Genomic DNA, 20,751 nt, shown 5'->3' with positions numbered 1-20,751 from the left:
TTGGTGACCAATTTGTACATCCTGTATTTCTTTCTCCCCTTCAGCATGAATAGACTATTCTTGGCAATCTGCCAAACCCAGTTCTATGAACTGTGGGTGTGTATATATATAGAAAGTATTTTACCTTGGGTATAATAAATGTTAAAGATACCAAGCTATTTTACGAGTAAAACCAGGTTTAGCGTTTAGCTTGGAATCTTTAACACACACACACACACACACACACACACACACATATATAAAGAGAGAGAGAGAGAGAGAGAAAAATATGGAAAGTTTTTTATGCAGTGTAAACTAAAGCAACTCTGTTGCCGAGGACTGTATCATAAGCTCTCTGGTCTTTATTCAAAGCTTTTTTTTAAGCTCATATATAAATATATATATATAAAACAGGCTCCTATATAAGGTTTGTCCTTTAAACAGTACAAATCAAGGTAACTCAGGTCGCCAAAGGTTGTTTTCATAAAGTCTCTGGTAAATTTTTGAAATTTTAAGTTTCTTTCTATAGGTGGCTATAAAATGCAGTTGGATTCATAACATTCTCCATTTCATACTGTCATTTATTTATACATATTTTGGGGAGAAAAAATATTACACTTATTTCTTCAAATAACAAAATAAAAATATTACTGGAATTTTTATTTTAAACTAAAATATGGTGAATAATTATAAATTTATTAATCAAAATGAATTTGTGATAAATTATGATGTAGGAAAAGAAAATTTTTGGCTTTTTAGGAAAAGTCTAAGTCTGGTTTCTCCATAAATATTTCCCCATCTGACAAAAACTCTTTTGATGAATACTTGTAGCTAGTGCTGAAAGAAATTTTGTCTGAGAAATTGTACTACAGAATAAGTTTATTAATTAGAGTTGGAAAACTTTGTTTTTTTTTGAACAATTGAGTATGACCTGTTATCCATGGCAATCATTATAGAGCTTTAGTGTAATGCAAAGATTCTGCCTGTTTGTTATCTGCATCATTTTTCTTAGATTATTCATTAATGTTATAACTGTTGTTTTGATGGATTTACTTTAGATTCTGACTGCTTACTTGTTCTTGCATTGTAGTTTGATATTTCATTTTCATCTTGCTTCACAAATTAATCTTTATGCTTATGTTTTTACATGATTAACAGTAGTATCTCTATTAAAATTCAGATATCCCATAAGTTAAATGCATAAAAAATTAAAGTTAAGTTAATAATAAAGCATTTTTAAAGGATTTGAACCCAGGCCTAATCAACAAAATGGAATCATTGAAATTGACTGAGCTAAAGAGGCTGCAATGATATCAGGATTGTGGAATATGAATTATGAAAACAGATTGAGAATTTTTGTACTGCAGACTAACACACACACACAGGAGAAAGATGGTGACATGATTGAGACTTACAAACTTCTAAGAGTCATACAGGATACCAGTAGTTGAAATTGTTCATTTTATGAAGGGTTGGGAGAGGACAAGAATGCAGTCAAGACAGGGTGAGATAAAGATTTTTTTTCTCATAGGGTGGTGCATGATTGGAATGGATCACCTTCACAGGGTGCGAGAGTGCAGGTAGTATAAATGAATTCAAAAAATGGTATGAGAGCTAGTGCAGGTGATATGTATGTGGCCTCTCTAAGTGAATCCTTAACTTCCTGAAGGTCTCTTTAATAAAAGTGAAATAAAGGTGTTTGTATATACAGAAAATTAAAACTCAAAGGAATTACAAAGTTCAAGTGGTAGCATAGAAAACAGAACAATCAGATGTGTCTCTGACAAATTGTGTTTTGTCAGAGACATCAGAGAAAATTACCAAGAATATAAGAAAGCCTTAAGAATTATAAAAAAAAATAAAAAAAAACTGGAAGCAACTGATTTAAATTAAACTTGACAAGAAATTATATTCTTGCTAAAGAATGTTCTACTCGGTGGAAAGTTTTTGTTTGTTATTGAATGAAGCCACTGCTGAGTTTCCTGTTCTGGAGTGATAAGTTTAGTGGTGATCTTTTAGGATCACTCAGTGAGAATTAGTGTTTATTGAGAGATAATTGCAAAAGATAGAATTAGAGTGATCTTGTGGATCACTCAAAGTTTGTAACTTTCAGAAACACATAATGCAATTAATATCCCATAACACTCTTCTAAAAAGAAGTGTGCTATGCATTATGGGATACTAAGGCAATTGTTGTGAAGTCATCAGCTTTTATACACAAGTAAGCTAGTCGTGAAGATACTTCACATCAATTACAAACTTTATTTAAACTATATTTACTTGTTTGATTCTTCATGAGCAGAAGTTTATTCAAAGTTCTCCTCATGAAGGATCAAACAAGAATATAATTTTGTGGCAAGTTTTGTTTAAATTGTAACCAAGTGAGGGGAAAAAAAAATTTCTACAATGGAAACAACTGAAGTTAAAAATATCATTAAAGTGGTCAAATATTCTACAGTCTAATGGATGGGGGAAATGTAAAAGCATACAACAAAATAAAAAAGAAATGAAAGCAAATGAAGGTTATACAGACATTGAAGATAAGGCTATTCTATACTCGGCCCTGATTTGCTCATATCAGTTTGCATCATTGGCATTATTTAAAGTTACATCATTAAACAATTAAAACTGAAATTTTGTAATAAGTCAAAATTCTGCATCTACATCATTGTGGTATATTTGCAGATTTCCCTATTTTGTCATATTTCTAACAGACTCTCTTCAAGAACAAGATCATGTATATTAGGAAAAAACCACTATCACATCTAATATGACAAAATTATAAATGACTATGGCATCTGGAGATCACCTAGAGATCAAACTAGATTTGTTTGCATCAAAGAGTCAAGAAATAAAATATGTCACTGATTTACAAGTAGCTAACAAGCAATGCAGTTCAAAAAAATTCCTATGCAAGTAACTTTAAAATGAACTTCTGAACACCAGAGTTTGATTGATGAAGCTATCAATATTTTTACAAATGACAATCCTGACATGGAAAGTATCATGAGTGATAGCACACGGTATCAGTTATGTGCTATCACACTATTTTTGGCTCACTGAAATATTTTAGCTTCAAGAAATGGAGCTAGCTGAGGAATTGGATAAGTACCAGATCGACATAATAAAAGTCTCATTGACTATGTTATTGTTGATAGTGATGTTTTCTTCCTGAAACAAAAAAGAAACACTGGTGAGATCTTTCTGAGCAATAAATACAAAATGTTATATTCAGGAAATGACAATCAAGGAAAAGAAGGAGTAGCCATAGTATTCAACACAAAATGCGAGGCTAAACTTGTTGAATGGCAGGCAGTCTCAAGTAGAGTGATATGGGCAAATATCAGAATGGGGAATTAGACAATGAGACTTATTTGTGCCTATGGTCCCACAGAAGGTTCTACTAAAGTAGAAGTGGAGGAATTTTTTGATGCTTTAGAAAAAGCAACTGACAACAAGGAAAAAGGAAAAGTTGGTCCTTGTTGGGGATCTAAATAAAAGAGTAGGAAATGATTGTCAGACATACAAAAATATTTTGGGAAAATTTGAAGAAAAGAACAAAGCTAATAATAATGGCAAATACCTGTTGAATTTCTGCTCAGAACATGGACTGATTATTAATAACACCATGTTCCAACATAAAAATGTGCACAAATTCACATGGAGAGAAGAGGCAAGGAATAAGAAAGTCTCATTGACTATGTTATTGTTGATAGTGATGTTTTCTCCATGGTGCAGGACACCAGAGTGTACAGAGGATTTGAAATTGGAAGCGTTCATTATTTAGTATTGTGCAGGATAAAATTGAATTTCATATTTAAAAAAAATAACATGTAAGAAATTTTTAAGTGAATAAAAGTTGAGCAGCTCTCAGATGTGAACTGTAGACTAAAATACACAAAGATTATTGAAGAAAAAATGAGAGTTTGAGAACAGGAACCAAACCTTGGAGATTCAGTGGCAAGCCTTAAAGAAAACCCTGATTGATTCAGCCAGAGAGGCATGTGGTGAGGTTGTCTGCAAGGATAGAAAAATCAGAACTCCATGGTGGACACAAGAAGTTAAAGAGGCAGAGAAGGAAAAGAAGAAAGTAAATCAAAAGTTCCTGGCAAATAAGTCAGCTTGTGGTCTTAGAGAATACAGAGACAAATGTAAGAAAGCGAAACACTGTGTAAGACTAGCTAAACAAAAGTAACGGGAGGACTTTGGCAAGAACATAGAAAATAAATATCAAGAACGTGGTAAGATATTCTGGAGGTTGTTGAAGAAGCTTAGAAATGGAGGAGAGAGTGCTGTGAAAGGAGTTAGAGATGATAAAGGTGACATGAAAACAGGAGAAAAAGATATCCTTGAAGTATGGAGTAATTACTTCGAAAAATTGCTAAATGAAACAATCAGTGATAGCACAGTGGTAAAAAACACTTAACAGGCATATAGTCAGGAATACATATCCATACTGGAAGTAGAAAAAGCCATCAAAGGCTTGAAATGTTGAAAGGCAGCAGGAGTAGATGATATCTGACCAAAATGCTGAAGTATGGTGGTATAAAAGTCTTACAGTGGCTGCACTGTAGTTCAGAAAGCCTGGACAGAGGGACGAATTCCTGATGATTGGAGTACAGCTGTAATAGTACTCATATATAAAAAGGGAAATAAAACTGAATGTGAGAATTACAGAGGTATTTCCCTACTGAGTGTTCCTGGCAAAATCTATGCAAGTATACTTGAGAAACGGTTGAGAAGAATTGTGGAAGAAAAGCTTGGTGAAGAACAAGCTGGATTCAGGCCAAATAGAGGCTGTCAAGATCAGATCTTCACTTTATGACAAATAGTTGAGAAAGCATGGGAATATAACAAAGATCTGTATTTAAGTTTTGTCAATCTGGAAAAGGCATATGACAAGGTGCCAAGGGAGAAGCTATTCAATAAGCTACAGTTATATGGTGTCAGTGGGGCATTATATCAAGCAATACTTAGTCTTTATTTGAGTTGTGAGTCAGCAGTTAGAATTGAAGGAAGCACAGGAAGATGGTTTAATGTTAAATCTGGTGTGAGACAAGGATGTACATTATCCCCTCTGATATTCATTATCTATATATGGATCAAATTATGAAGGAAAGTGGTATTAAACATGATATCAGAATTGGAGATGTTAATGTCAGCTCTTTGCTTTATGTGGACAATGTTATACTTCTAAATAAATCTGTTACAAGTTTGCAAGATTCCCTGACTAAATTGAATAACTGTTGTAGTAGATATCGTATGAAGGTCAGCATTAAAAAGACAAAGACAATGAAAACAGGTAGAATTGTTGAAAATGTTAACTGTGTTGTGAACGGAGAACTTGTGGAACAAGTAAAACATTTCAGCTACTTAGGCATAATTTTTAGTGAAGATGGTAAATTAAATATGGAAATAGACAACAGAATCAACAAAGCTGGTATGGTGGGAAGTCAATTGAATAAATTCATATGGAATAAGAGAGAAATTAGTCTGAACACTAAATTAGCTGTATACAAGACAGTGTTCAAAGCAGTTTTAACTTATGGATCTGAGAGCTGGGTCAGAAGTAAAACACTTGACCAAAGACTGGAGACTGCAGATATGGGAAAGTCCTGAGAAAAATTAGATTCATGAACAGATGGCAGCAATGGCAATATCATATTAAAATTGAGGATATTAGGAAAGAACTTGACATTGTCAGCATTCAGGAATGCATTAGCAGAGCTAATCTCAGGTGGTATGGTCACTTAAACAGAATGGGTGAGGAAAGATTAGCAAAACAAATGTTCTCTGCCAGGAAAATAACCCAGTGGAAGACCAAGATATAGGTGGATTGATATGGTGCAAAGTGCCTTAGACGATAAAAATATAAGATCCGATAATGTTGGAGTCTTGCCAAGTAACAGACTGATTAGGAGGAAAACTGTAGATAGGAAGTTAGTAATGATGTAAATATTTCATGTAATACTATCATATCCTATACATCCCTTAAGGGTACATGTCAGGAATTTGATGACGATAATGGTATTTGAAACAAAAAGAAAGAAAGATGTGTCAGCCTCAAAGCATTTAGATTCAGAGTGAGCAATTAGGTTCTCAAACTGAATTTGTGCAATTTTTTTATGTTGTTTTACATGCTAACTTTTTTTTGTTTACTTCATTATTTCATAATTGAAAATGCAAATAGGGTTAGAGATGCAGCACTTAAGATTTCCCTCTGAGATAATCTTATAAACAGTTACTTAGTTTAAAGCTTATTGGCAAAGGAGATGCCAAGGTCACACTGCACCAAACCACAGCTTATGATTCATCAGCTATGTTCCTCCATGTGTTTTAGGTGATGTGAGTAAATAACTCATCACTCCTCTCACCAATTCAGCTTATATAGCATATTACCTTCTAAGGGGGAGATCAGCATCTTTCATGCTGAGCCAGTGCTTAATCAGAAAAGTGTAAAGATTTTTTCAGTGCTCTGTTTTTTTGATAATTTTGTTTTAATTTTAATTTTGTAAAATTGTGTATCATTACTAAGATGCCAAGTAAAGATTTGTCACTAGCTGAAAAAATTACCTTACTAGATCAAATCAAAGGCCATTTGTCCAATACAGTCATCACTGTCTAGCAGAGATAACTGCAGTATCAAAATCTACAATTGCACACTCGATATAACATCGAGATAAACTGCGAGAAGAATGGACATGCCATGGAAAAGAGGGAACATCCCAAAAACAGATGTGCGAAGGTAAGGATCCTGATATTGAGAATGCCCTAAATCAATGGTTCTACATTATAACTGGATGAGGAGTGTGCATCAGTGGTTTCAATGTTGAAAAAGAAGTCAGAGGAGCTAGCTAAGAAGCTGGGTCATGATGCTTTTAAAGCAACAGATGGTTGTCTTGATGGAAATGTAAGCATGATATTAAATTCAAGATAGTACATGTCATAAAAGATAATGCTGATGTTGTAGTTGCAGAAGAATGGAAATCCAAGAAAGCATCCAAATTACTTCAGAAATTTTGTGCAGATGATATCTACAATGCTGATAAAACAGGTCTGTTTTATTGTGGCACACCAGATGGTTCTCTCTGCTACAATCATGTAAAACTCTCAGGTTCTAAGAAAGCAATGGCTTACATAACTGGATTATGTTGTTAAAACATACTAGAAACTGATAAAAAGAAGCTCTTGGATATTGGGAAAAGTGCTAAGCCTCTATGCTTTAAAGGGCTAAGAAAAGATAGTTTACTGGTCAAGTACTATACTAATAAGAATACATGGGTAACTTCTGAAATTTTTAAGAAATGGTTAATGAGGTATGATGTGGAGTTAAACTGGAAATCAAGAAAAGTTCTGATTCTTGACAATTGTGCAACACACTGTTCAGAGCACTTGACAAACATCCAGCTGGAATTTCTGCCTGCCAACACTATGGTGCAGGCAATGGATATGAGAATCAAAAAATTTGAAAATGTACTGACATCTTCCACAGCCAAGGAATGAGTTCAAAAGGTAACTTTCTCCAGACATCACAATGTGTTGTCAATAGTTGGTGAGAAATAGGCAATAAGACAATTCAGAACTGTTTTTCTCACTGCAGTTTAAAGCATTCAAGCTGAGACCAGAAAGCCAAAAGTTAGGAACTATGAAGATATTGACAATAATGTTGAATGCTACAATGAAAATTGCAAAGATGAAACTGTTTAAAGCATTCTATCAAAACATCAAGACAAGGAATTAGAAAACAAAGAAAGAGATGAAGATGACACAGTTGAATTTGAACAAGTTTTGAACACAGGATGCCAGGATAATGACCGATTGGTTACAATAATACTTCATGCAGGAAGACAACGATGGCAGTCCATTTTCTGCACCAATATTGTGCACTCACGATCAATCAAAAGAACATGGCAAGGTACACGGAATAAATTCTTCCAGCATTAACTATTAGGAACTAAAAGCTGAAAAGTAAGTACTCACATATTTTTCATATAAATTAAATGTTTAAATATCAAATAATTCCGAATGTGTTGTCTTTTTTGTTTTAATAGGACTGCATTGAATTCACTGCTGATAATGATGAGAAAATTTAAATATGTACACATTTTCTATTGTAATTAATTTGAATAAATGATTTATTGCTCAAGTGAACATGTTAGTTTGTCTTTTTACATCTTTTTTAACTATTAACATGAAACTTTGCATAATTGGACCAAAATGTTCTACTCTTTATATGTCCCAATTAATCAGAATCTGCTGTACACATTTTAAATACAAGACAATATTTGTTTAAATGAACTAGGGATGCAAGGTGTATTCATAAAGAGATAGCAAGGTTTTCCCTATCCTAGAAAGTCAGATTTTTCATCCTGAAAACAGACAAGAGTATGAGATATGCAGTGAACAGTCAAGCAATATTAGAGTATGCACTTGAAAGCTGCAAGAAGCTTGAATGCGAGGTATACTTGATGTGGCTGATTTGAAGAGAAATTTAGGGAGTTTAAAGCTAGTGATAACCCCTAGTCAGATCAAAAAAATAAAAAGCAAGGTGCATGGGAGATAATTCAGGGTGACAAAATTAGTACCCTTTCCTTTCTGACAATCAATTTAGACATTGTTATATAATGTAGTCCTAACAACAGTATGTTTTTTTTTTTTTTTTTTTTTTTGCTTAGGTAAAAATGTTTGAATCTAAAAGAAATATGACTGTTTAAGTAACCCAATTTCATTAGTTGCATTAATAATGAAATGATCTAACTGTGAAAGTGTGGTTAGTAGCTGTATATAACTGACATATTTAGAGGAAAATTCTAACCTAACAGAAATAGAATGAAAAACAAACAAAAATACAGGATTACTTGATTTATTATTATTACCCCAAGACCTCATGGAGTCAAAGACTCACCTGGGAGGCCTTTTTATCACACACACAGCTCATCATACCGTGCCTTGAACACATTCAAACTCCTTGCAGACACCACACTCTCAGGCAAGGCATTCCAATCATTTACAACTCTGCACAAAAAAAAAAACCTGCCTCTCACTCTCCTACTTACACCCTCTTTATACATTTTCCAGGGATGACCTCTGGTTCTCCCCCAATCTCCCACTATTTTCTATAGAACTTCTCCAGCATTGATCCTATAACAACCCCTTACCAACTTAAGTCTCTATCATATCCACCCCCCCTCTTCCTCCTATCCACCAGACTCTGCAAATTACATCTTCTCAATCTCTCCTCTTACTTGACATTCCAGAGGTCAGAAACTACCTTAGTCAGTCGCCTTTGATATTTATGTATTAACTTATGCATAATTCAAGCAATTTGAAAATTTAAGGAAACTAATACAATGCAACACCCACTTTATATTATACAACAAATGGCTAGTTTGAAAAATTGTGACCACGTCTTATATTTCTTAATTTGCAAGGAATATAAAACCTGAGAAGAGTAGATAAACACTCCTCTTTTCATTTAATATGTAAGCTAATCTTTTTTATACCAAACAGCAGCCATACCACATATTCAAGTTTATAGATTTTTTTTTTCTCCTTTCTCTCTCTCTCTCTCTCTCTTTTTTATTTTTTTTACATTGACAGAAACTGAAGGAATACATTAAACAGAATGACTAACTGCTCTATCACATGTGATAGAAGTAAATAAAATCAAGAATTTCAAAATGAGTGCACTCAGTTCTGTTGAATTCACCTACCTGCTACATAAAGTTCTTATTTCTAATAAGAAACTGTTCAACAATTTATTTGTGTGTGTACGCACCTAGTGAGAAGGTTAAATTCCAGATTATTGGAGTAGAGCTCTCATAGTTCTTCCCATCTGCAAAATGCTAAAATGTGAGAATTACAGAGGAATCTCTCTACTAATAAGTGTTCTAGGTAAGCTCTGCTCAAGTGTGCTTGCATACTTGAAAAGAGGCTAAGAAAAATTGTGCAAGAGAAATCTGGAGAAGAACAAGCTGGGTTCAAGCCAAAGAGGCTATCAAGATTAGATATTCACTTTAAGACAAATAGTTGAGAAATCATGAGAATATGATTTCTCAACCATTTCAATTATCGAAGATAATTACTTTCATGAAACAATTAGTTCATAAAATAATCAAAGATATATTAAAAAGTTCACTGTTTCTTCTAAATTAAATATTACTTATAATTATGTTTATATATCACTTCACAGAATGCTTATAGTTTCTGCACTTGTACAGTTTTGATTTACAGAAAACAAATCATGGCATTTATAATAACACATAATATCTATAGTACTTGGAGCTAAGTTCCCCTTCAAAGAATCAAGCATTATGAATTGACAAACTACTAGGAAGTCCCATCAGCTACACAGTATCAATGCTGTTCTAAAGAAAATTCACTATAGCAAACCATTATTATTTCTTTAGTCGGTATGCGTTCACCAAGCAAGAGGTGAACTAAAGCTGAAGTTCATACAGTATTTATAGAATATCTCAATTTTGACATACCTTGCGGCATTCTTCAATAACTCTGGTATGACATAATCAAGTGGGGTCTGGATATATGGAAAACTGGCATTGATGTGACCGTTCAGTTTCACAGCTGGAGCTTTTCCATATTTATGTTGTGCAGTTTGCCTACAGATATGATAAAATAGATGATATAACATATGGGTAATGCTTGTGAAACAATTAACAGTAATAATAAATAAATAAATGAAGCTGCTAGAACAGACAACTTGGTGTCCGAGATATCCACTAGCCTCTGAAGAACAGTATAGATATATGGATTTCTAACAACCCAGTATATGCCTCTTACCTTTCACTTACCAACTAGCATGTGAAACAATGCGACAGTTATGGTTCCTAACAGTAACTCAAAGTGCAAAGGTCTTAATACAGAAGGTGGTATCCATCCATACCTGAATATCTTGATAATCAGGTTATAACTTCCGCTATCAAATAATTTCAAAGGAAAAATACCAAACAAAGCAGAAACTGATTTAAGACATCATTGGGATTATTACAGTGCATATCTTCTCAAATGCATTATTACTGTACAAAATATTACACTAACAAATATATTTAAGGCTAAAATTAGAACCCTTTCCTATGAAATAGCCGGCCTGGTTGACAGAGTGGTTAGCGTATCTGCTCTCCACCCAAAAGGCTGCGGGTTCAAATCCTGCCACGGGCATGGATGTTTGCGATTGTCTGTGATACTAGTAGTGGTGGTCAGTGGTAGATGGCATTGGTGTAGATGATGAAGGTAGTTGCGGTTGGTGAAGACGAAGAGATGTAGAGTAGGTGCCCTCCCTCGATGAGTCTTTGGACTCCCTGGAGGTATTATATAATAATAATAAATAATTCATTCGAGGTACACATTTCTTGATTATAAGTAAATAGCTTAAAATGTTATATTTGCTAGGGATCAGTGGTGCTAAAATAGAGTTCAAATATATAGGCAGTGATCAAAAGTGAAATCTCAAATCATTCCACAATGTTTGTGAAATTTATTTTTATACATTATATCCAAAGCACGTTTTGATGAAAATATTTTCCTTTATTAATAATAAAGGAAATTATTACTTAATAATACAATCCTTTATTAATCAGATATTTCCTCAATTTTTTATAGATAATAACTTAAACCATCTTAACACATCAGCTGATTTATAAGCAGACAAGTTTACCTTCTTGATCAACTCCAAATGCCTTCGATATGTAACACATATTTTATCATATCTAACATAGTGCTGGCTCAGTATTACTACTTATTTTCTTAACTGCACTCCAACACATCTTATTTTCTTTATACACAATTACATAGGTGAGAAAATACACTACATTTTCTTGCTACAGCATTTCATATGGAGAGCATCGTGTAAGTTTTGAGAAAATGTATCTGTATTTTCTCACCTATGTGATGCTCTTCACTATGTGCTATCAATCAACAGATAACAAATTAGCATCCACATTTGATGTCCTCAAATATCAGAGAATGACTAAATCTGAAAGTAAAAACTCTCTCTCACTTGGAACACTACATATTACTGTTAGTGGCTTACCGTCTGCACTAACATCAGTAATAATGCATAGCATAAAGCCTAATCTGTTTAACAACAGCTGGAAAGTATTTTAATCATTTATATGGCCTAGTCAACTTAAGTACTGATGGATGATTATATATTTTCTTTATGAGTTCCAATTGAAATTAACTTAGGCATTTCTAATAATGCTCAACAAATAATACTGCCCAATAATGTTCTCTTTACATTATAACTTTTCTTTTAAGTCATTCTACAAAAACAGTTTATCTATACACATTCATGAAGATTCATATAAAGGTTTATATCTTTACCAACAGCAGTTGTAATTTTGTTCCTGCCATGTTATAATAAGCAACCTTTCCTTGGATTATGCACCTCACATTTAGTTCCATAACTTAATTTTCTTCATTCAAGATCTCACTATTTCATTCCTTTCTTTCACACTTAAATAAAATATGCATTAATATCCTTGTTTCCTCCAGCTCTGATTAGTATTATTTGAACTTCTTGGATCCTGTAAATAACCATGTTTTGATGCATCAACAATACTTTTTTTTTTTTTTTTTTTTTTGAGAACTACAGATTTAACAGCTTTCCCACGATGTTCTCTTCTTGATTCTTATAGACTGTTGCTAATACAATCTTTCATTATTGTGCAATGGTTGAATGAATTTTGTTTCTTTCTTTACTTTTTCTTTTTTTTTAACTTCACTTTAAAATTAGAATGCTGTGTAAACCCAGTACACGTCCTCCCAGTAAAACAAACAATCCTTTGTGCTGCTGCCTTTCACCTTAATGCTGTCAGAAATGGTAGTAAAGATGATATATCAACCACATGTGATTCAAAAGAATTACTTCTGTTTTTTCTTAAATCAGAGCATGAAATGCTCAATGAATTACTATGAATAGCAACAAGAAAGGAAGGAAGAGAGGACAGGAAAACAGATGAAAGTAATGGGGGGGGGGGGGTTCCTTATTTCATGCAACTGTATCATAAGGCATCTTGACAGAGATCAAGATTTTTTGTTTTGGATATTCAAATAAAACAATTGATCTGAAACTAGAGATCACAGATGATAATGCTGAGAAAATTAGAGCAAACAGTTGGCATTGATGGTAGAACTACATCAAAAACGAATAAAATGAAACTTGGCATTTTTGGTAACAGGCAGCATAAGTATCACACTGATACTCAGGCTGCATGTGATCTGTTGAAGAGATGACTAGTTTGGAATACAAGGTGAATTCCAAGTTAAAAAATGAGTAGTAAGATACAGTACAGGTTGCTGTATTAGTATTCAAGAAAGTTTAAGCACAGTTAATGTAAGGTAATATTAGCCACTTAAATAAAGTGAAATATTTTATTGCTACTCACAGAAGGTTGTAAATTATATTAGTGCTATCAATAAGCTAAGGGTTAGATAATCTGGAAACATTGTTCTAGAGATCAAACATGGAACTAACTTTTGCAAGCGACTTCAGACCTTCAATAAGTAAGATGTCCTCAACACTGGACAATAAGTCATCTCTCACTTAAAGATATTCCTAAGCATCTGTGCCCAATGGAATTCAAACTTACAGAATGTCCATGGGGAGTGTAAACACTAGACAACTTGGATAACCAGACTGGATGAATTAACAAAATAATATTTGAAAAAAAAATGGCAGGAAAAAAAGACCAAGATCCAGAAAAACTGTTTTTAGAAGTCTTGGAAGATAGGTATAAGAACTAACCATATTAGACACCTGACAAATAAGAATAATTTTGAAGAAAATTTTTTAAATGAAGCTGGTTATGCAATTTCAATATGTTGTAGAGGGATATAGAAGATATAGCACATTCCTGTATATACCAGAACATTATGATGTATCAATATATATGGCACTAATTTGCAAGCGAAAATAAATTATGTTTCTTTATGCATAAAATAATTTAAAAAGATATATTACCAATGCTAATTATTTACATCAGCATATACTAAGACTGTCCAAATTAATGTTTTATTAAAGCTACATTTCTTTCCTGGTTATACTGCAACACACAGCATATTAAGTTTCTAACTTTTTATTATTTTTTTAAAGATATGATCATCAATTACTTCAAATTCCATTCCAAAATTTTACCAAATAGAGGATGTACTGCAAAAGTAAGAATGATGAGCTACAATCAGACTATAAGAAAACATATATACCGTATTTGCCGGCGTATAAGATGCACCCCTCTTTTTTGTACACATTTTTTAGGGAAAAAAATTTATCACTGAATATTATAATGAATTTACAGTATTTGAAATATGAAGTAATAAGTAGGTCTACTTTCAACAAATACCTAATACGCAATCACATGTAGCTTGTATGCAATATTGTAGCAATGCAGACGTTTTTCAGCCATAATTTGCCAAGAAATTTAGAGAAACTTTAACACCATTCAAAACAACCGTGACAACAATTGGAAAGTTTAAACAAACAGGAACACGGCGGTGATCGTCGATGACAGCACATTCGCATCCACGGAACTCTACATAACTGGAATGCTCTCTCACACCGCAAGGAAGAAAGAAAGAAATCGCATAACTCAGAACAGAGAAAATATCCAGAAATGAAAGTAATAAAAAAATTGAGTATCGGCATATAAGACGCACCGTTTTTCAGACCTATTTTTAAAGAAAAAAGTACGTCTTATACTCCAGCAAATACGGTATTTAGTGGCAAAACTAACAAGCAGGGAAGGCCAATTAAAAACACTTGTTAGAGGATCACCGAAAGCCAGTTTCCAAGGGTGTCTAATCTTAGTTCCACCACTTGTTATTAGCTAAAATAGTTAAAGGATGCTTCCAGTGTAAACAAATTAGATGGACAGTCTTGGCATACACTGTCACAAATACAAACATAGCATCCTGGAAACACTGATAGAACTTACATTCTATAAATGCTTCTAGCAGTTCCCCCCCCCCCACCAGACAAATGCAATTTAACTATAAGCAGTTCATCAGCTGAAAGAAACAATTTTCTTTTAAAAATTCCGATGTATGAACTGATTCCATCATGTGTCAGAGAAAAAACTATAATAAGCAAAACAGTTTTTGAAGCATGCAACAAAAATTTAATTACAGTATCTTGCCTAATATCCTGCCACAAATTTTCCTGTTGGTACTATAAAGCAGTCTGATCTGCCACTTGATATGCTTGATCATATAACCTATGATCAAATGATCTGCTGACAGGATAATGCATATAAGTATAAAATAGAATGTGTGTGTGTGGCTGGGTATTGTGCAAATTACTGTAGTCAAGGAGTGAACTGCAATAGCTTATCCAAATAAATACATGAATAAGATCAAAATATTTGCAAACTTCCAAAATTAGTCATTAACTTCAAAAAAGATAGGCTCTGATAAGTCACACCTAAAGAATAAAATAAATGCCTATGTGTACAAATAAGTCACTGAAACAGCAGAGACCTGAAAAAGTAAATTATTACATAATAAACCTGTAAAATATAAAAAAATAAAAAACATTAAAAAAAATTAAGGCTTCATTCCCATTTTGAAAGGCTTACATGAAGTTTAAACTAGTGCTTGCAAGTAAAGCACTTAATGCTGCATAAGACTAACTATACTGAAGATCACTCAATATTTAAAAAGAATTTTTTTTTTTCCCAGAGGATGCTCACCACACATTACTACAGCCAGAGGATATCAGTGGATGAAAAAAGCCTGAATTCATCCTCAGTAAGTATGCAAAGAAAAATGCAGGATATTAGTACTATTCATGATTTCCCAAGTCCAACCTGAATAAGTACTTTAAACATTATCCTGTCTTTTTACATTTTATCAAAACTTTAAATAGCTGAAAATTAAACCCCCTTCCCATCTGGCCTTTAAATTTGTACCTAGTACTACTGTATTATGAATTGCTAAATAAAGTTAGAACTAAATACTATAACAAATTAATATGATACATACATATTCATTTTGGTTATTAAAAATAACAGAATTGCAGTCAACTTTCACTACTGCAACCTGTCACTATAGTACACTTGTTCACTATAAACTACCAAACTTACAGCAAATTTATTACTATAAGAAACAATTCTGTAGTATCTATATGAAAAGGTTCTCATTTATAACTTAGTATGCATGTTTTTTAAATCCCACCCATGAAAGGTCGTACACAGTTATAATATATTTAGTGCTGTGAATAGGCTATGATTTAATTAAAATAAGTATGAAGGCAGATTTTTTTAATATTTATTTTTTATAAAATATATATTTAAGTATTTCTAATAATTATCATATACTATCTTTAATTTTAAACTAAAATTTTTAAACTTGCTGATAGTCAATTAGTATAATATTCATTATACTAATTGACTCATCTTTATACAGAGAAGATAGCATGTAAGTAATGCATGCTAAAAATAATTTCTATAGCTCACAAATGTTTTTGCAAGAAAGGTTATTATCAGAATACTGAATTGCTCTATTCTACTAAGACAACATTGTGTGAAGATGGAGGGAGGGGAATTTCACAAGATTTTGGAGATGTTGAGTTCTATTATCTTGAGACAAATAAAAACAGGAACCTAATTTAAATAAGTGAAGTCACTTTTAATGAAAGAATTTGTACTTGACAGCACTTTAATGCACATGCTGGCCAACTGTAACCATTTTGGCAAGACAAAATACAGTGCAATTCAGAACTCTGAGCTCTATGCTAACCAACCACCCCTAAATTATATTAAGAGGAAGAATGTTGATAAGAGAGGACACAATAGTGTGATTAGAATTGTCCTCCATCCTGCAACAAGATTTCTGCGAGTCTTTGAGAACTAAATTCTCAAAGAACTCACAGAATTAAATTGGCATTAAATGGTCTCTCCTTGATAGTTTTCTTATGTTTCCCCTTCCCATGAGCACTTTTATAGGACCTGAAGGCATATTTGGAAGCCTTAGCTTTTGCCATTTAGGAGTTTTTGAGACATTTATAAAACATGGTATGTATATTTATTTACATTGAATGAATACCCAGATGGTTAGATATAATTGACTGGATGAGATGAGACACTACAAAACAGGACAGTGACTGAAGCTTCAAACAATCCATCTGACTGCCTGGTATGGTCTGTTAACTCCAAATTAGTCTCTTAAAATGTGTACTTTAGCTTATATAACTTTCAACAGACATTTTCAGTAAACTTAAGATACATCAACTAAACAAACAAAATTTCACGAATTAACATAACACAAGGAAAAAAGAGCATAATATATTTACTTGCCATATATTTCAACCTGAAAATTACAGATCATCAATGACATTGGGCATTTGAATAGAAAAGAGACCATAGGATATTGTAGTCAGTACTGTGCAAAACCATATTTCTCAGATTTCCTATTAATGATGGTATGAGATGCACTTACTCCATTGTTACTACCATAAATCTGAACATTTCTTTAAAGAAAATGCCAAATCCTTACTCCGCCATCCAAAACCTGAATCAGAATAACTGCCTCTTACTATCGAAGATAAGGGAGTGTCTTATTCTAATTGATATTCTAATAATACTGTTTCCTCAATTATTCCTTTGCATTGTTCTATGTATAACAGCACATGGCTCTTATTGTTTTAAATCAGGGGTTGGCAACCGGCCCAAATGTACATTTTTGGCTGCCCATAAAAGGTTGACCATGCTTACATGGAATGTGGCCTGTATGTTGAATTATTTAAATAATACATTTTATAATATGAATAATAAATTAAAAACAATTTTATACCTATACTTCATGATATCGCCCGTGCAACTTGGAAATACCAACAGAAGGAAACTTTTGCCGGTATTATTGAAGATTTACAAACGGAAGTTTCAACAAGGATTTGTTGATTTTCATAAAAATAACATCGAAATACGATTATGTTTGAACTCTTTTAATGTCAACATTGATGATGTACCAAACCAACTACAGATGGAAGAATTACAACAGAATGAAACATTAAAGAAGCGCATTTTCATTAGAAAACATCCAAAAATTTTATCGATGCTTACCAAAAAAAATTGATGTATCAATCAGTTTTGCAAAGATGATGGTTGCATTTGGAAGCACATACATTTGCGAATAAGCATTTTCTGCCAAGAGTTTTAGAAAAAATTAATTTTCTTCTCGACTGACTGATGAATATTTGCATGATTCAATTCGAATTTGCACCTCGGGTTGTAAAGTGGATATAGATAATTTGGCTAAGGGAAAACAATCACAAAAGTCACATTAAGCAGGGAGACACACATATTGTGATGCATAACTATGTTACTTTGTTTTTATGTGATAATTTTTCATCGAGTTTCATATCTCATACTTTAAATTTTTTTTTTTTAATTGATAACTTAAGTATTTTTTTCACTCACTATTTTCTCTTAACTCTTGCGGCCCAATTATTAAAAACAAAAGTTGAATGTGGCCGGTGAGTCTGAAAAGGTTGCCGATCCCTGTTTTAAATAATCCATTGTTCATGTTCTACTTTATATTCAACTGCCTGATGACATTGATGATGATCAGTAATTTTCGGGTTGAAATATATGGGAAGCCATCATTTTTCATTTTAACTTATGAATCTGAGACCTGGGTTAGAAATAAATCACTTGACCAAAGACTGGAAATCACAGATATGAGAGTTCTGAGAAAGATTAAGGGAATGAACAGATGACATTAATAGCAATATCATATTAAAAATGAGGATATGCATTGTTGGCATTCACAAATGTGTTAGCATTGCTAATCTCAGATGGTATAATCATGAAAGAGGAAAGATTAGTAAAACAAGTGTTCTTTGCCAAGCTGGCAGGAAAAAGACCTAGAGGAAAAACCAAGATCTAGGGGGATTGATACAGTAAAAAGTGTCTTAGACAAGAAATATAGAATCCGATAATATCGGGGTCTTGACAGATAACATATTCATTTGGTAGAAAACTGTACAAGTCAGGAATTTGATGATGACATATAGCAATTAGATATATTATTCACATTTTTTCCTATCATGTTAATTTGTGAAACCTTAGGGCACAAGTAATGTGAAACAACTACACAAATAAAAATTCAGCCAACATAACATTATATCCACTGCTGCAGAAGGAAATTATCGACCTTCCAAAATCATCTAATTATTATCATCACTGATATGCACATTTTCATTATCAGTCATCGATATTGTATCCTGCCCAAACTATATAAATTATACTCTGTCAATTTGGAGATCTTTATGCATTCTGCTTTTATCAATGACTTATAATTCAATCGATTAAATTCAATTAGTACAAGCACAAATTAACTGATCATAACTTTCAGTTGAAAGATTACAATATGCTGAGTGATGACTAACAGATACCTGTTTTAAAACATTTGTTAAAAATTCACACTGGTTCACTATGATTATCTTTAGGTGGAAGATGAATTTCAATACCAGTGTGAGACCACTCCTCTGCTTACTAGAAGTCTGAAGTGGTTTGAAAATTCCATGTTTGGTCTCTAGAACATTACTAGGAATAAAACAAAAGTTCATGCTGTACCTACATCATTATGCTCCCCCCCCCCCACCAAAAATTTTCTATGTATTGGTGTAGGGGAGAATTGAGGATTAAGACTAATATATATCCAATAATTCTTTTTTTTAATTAAATGTTTCCAGAAATAATTAAATTATTAAACTTTAAAAAATTAATAATCATTAATAGTTCATTTTGAAAACTTCAAAAATTAACAAATTTAATAGGTTTTGTTTGCTGAAATTCCAGTCCCACATTCTGTTCATTATATTCTGAATGCAATATTATTAACACAGTCAAATAAATACAAATTCAGGATAATTTAATTTAGTGGAGAAACTTATTTCCACTTTAGGGTGCTGTGGATACTAGTTCATTTAGTGATATACATTTAGCAATAAAAAATAATACTATATTATAATTTATTCGTTATGTTAATTATATTAATATATATAGTTTGTTTAATAATATTAGTCATTAAGTACAATGTAAGGTATTACATTACAGTATATAAATATTTAAATTAATGCTTCTAAATATATTTTATTCTATAAAAGCCTTAAGTATATAAACAAAATATTATTTCTAATTAACTAACTCTATTCAGTGGTGCATCATTTTTACTCAACTTAAAGACTAGCATAACATTTATCAAATTTTGTCTTAAAATATTTTACAACCCAAATAATTTATTTTTAAAAGCTAAACTAAGATATAACCCACAGGAAAGTCTACTTTGAAAATACAGATAAGTACATGCCCTCCTCCCTTATAAGAAACCAGAATTAAATGAAGCCTATAGGAGTTTACTGAAGCACGCCCTATTTCAACTTCCTACCAATCGAATACATATATTTAAAAAAAAAAAAAAAAAGAGGAAAAAAGAGGGAAAAAAAAAGAGGAAAACGCAGCTGCAAGAGAAATTTCAGCAGTGGGGGCAATCTTGTCAAGGCTTCTCCAGCAAAGTTCACTCCTAGTTCTAGACAGGCAGCTTCCAAACACTACTCACCTTGCCTGCAAAAGAAAAGTTTCAGAAAGGGAAAATTAGTAATAATATGAAAAAGGAAATGATGGAAACAACTAAATAAAGACAGGGCTTGAAACTGCAACTGCCTACCTGTTCATTATTTCTCATATTGATGAATTAAAATTTAAAATTTCTTTATAAAATGTAAAAAATATTAGAAAAGAACTAAGGATATGTATC

General features: G+C 32.6%; 1 protein-coding gene across 3 annotated transcripts in view; it reads right to left on the bottom strand.

Moving 5' to 3' along the window:
* LOC150102009 (branched-chain alpha-ketoacid dehydrogenase kinase-like) overlaps positions 1-20,751 on the bottom strand; it is a 141,730-nt gene that overhangs the window by 16,673 nt on the left and 104,306 nt on the right. For all 3 annotated transcript variants that reach the window (XM_090399851.1, XM_090399852.1, XM_090399850.1), the window contains one exon: positions 10,470-10,598. In XM_090399851.1, the coding sequence (XP_090255977.1) occupies positions 10,470-10,598 (129 nt within the window). The remainder of the gene's footprint in view (positions 1-10,469; positions 10,599-20,751) is intronic.

This window comes from Typopeltis vanoorti, chromosome 11 (genome assembly GCF_054136105.1).
Source record: "Typopeltis vanoorti isolate ZY-2024b chromosome 11, IOZ_Tvanoo_1.0, whole genome shotgun sequence".
Taxonomy (NCBI): domain Eukaryota; kingdom Metazoa; phylum Arthropoda; class Arachnida; order Uropygi; family Thelyphonidae; genus Typopeltis; species Typopeltis vanoorti.
The sequence above is the reverse complement of the archived record's forward strand: the minus strand, read 5'-3'. Positions and strand labels throughout refer to the sequence as shown.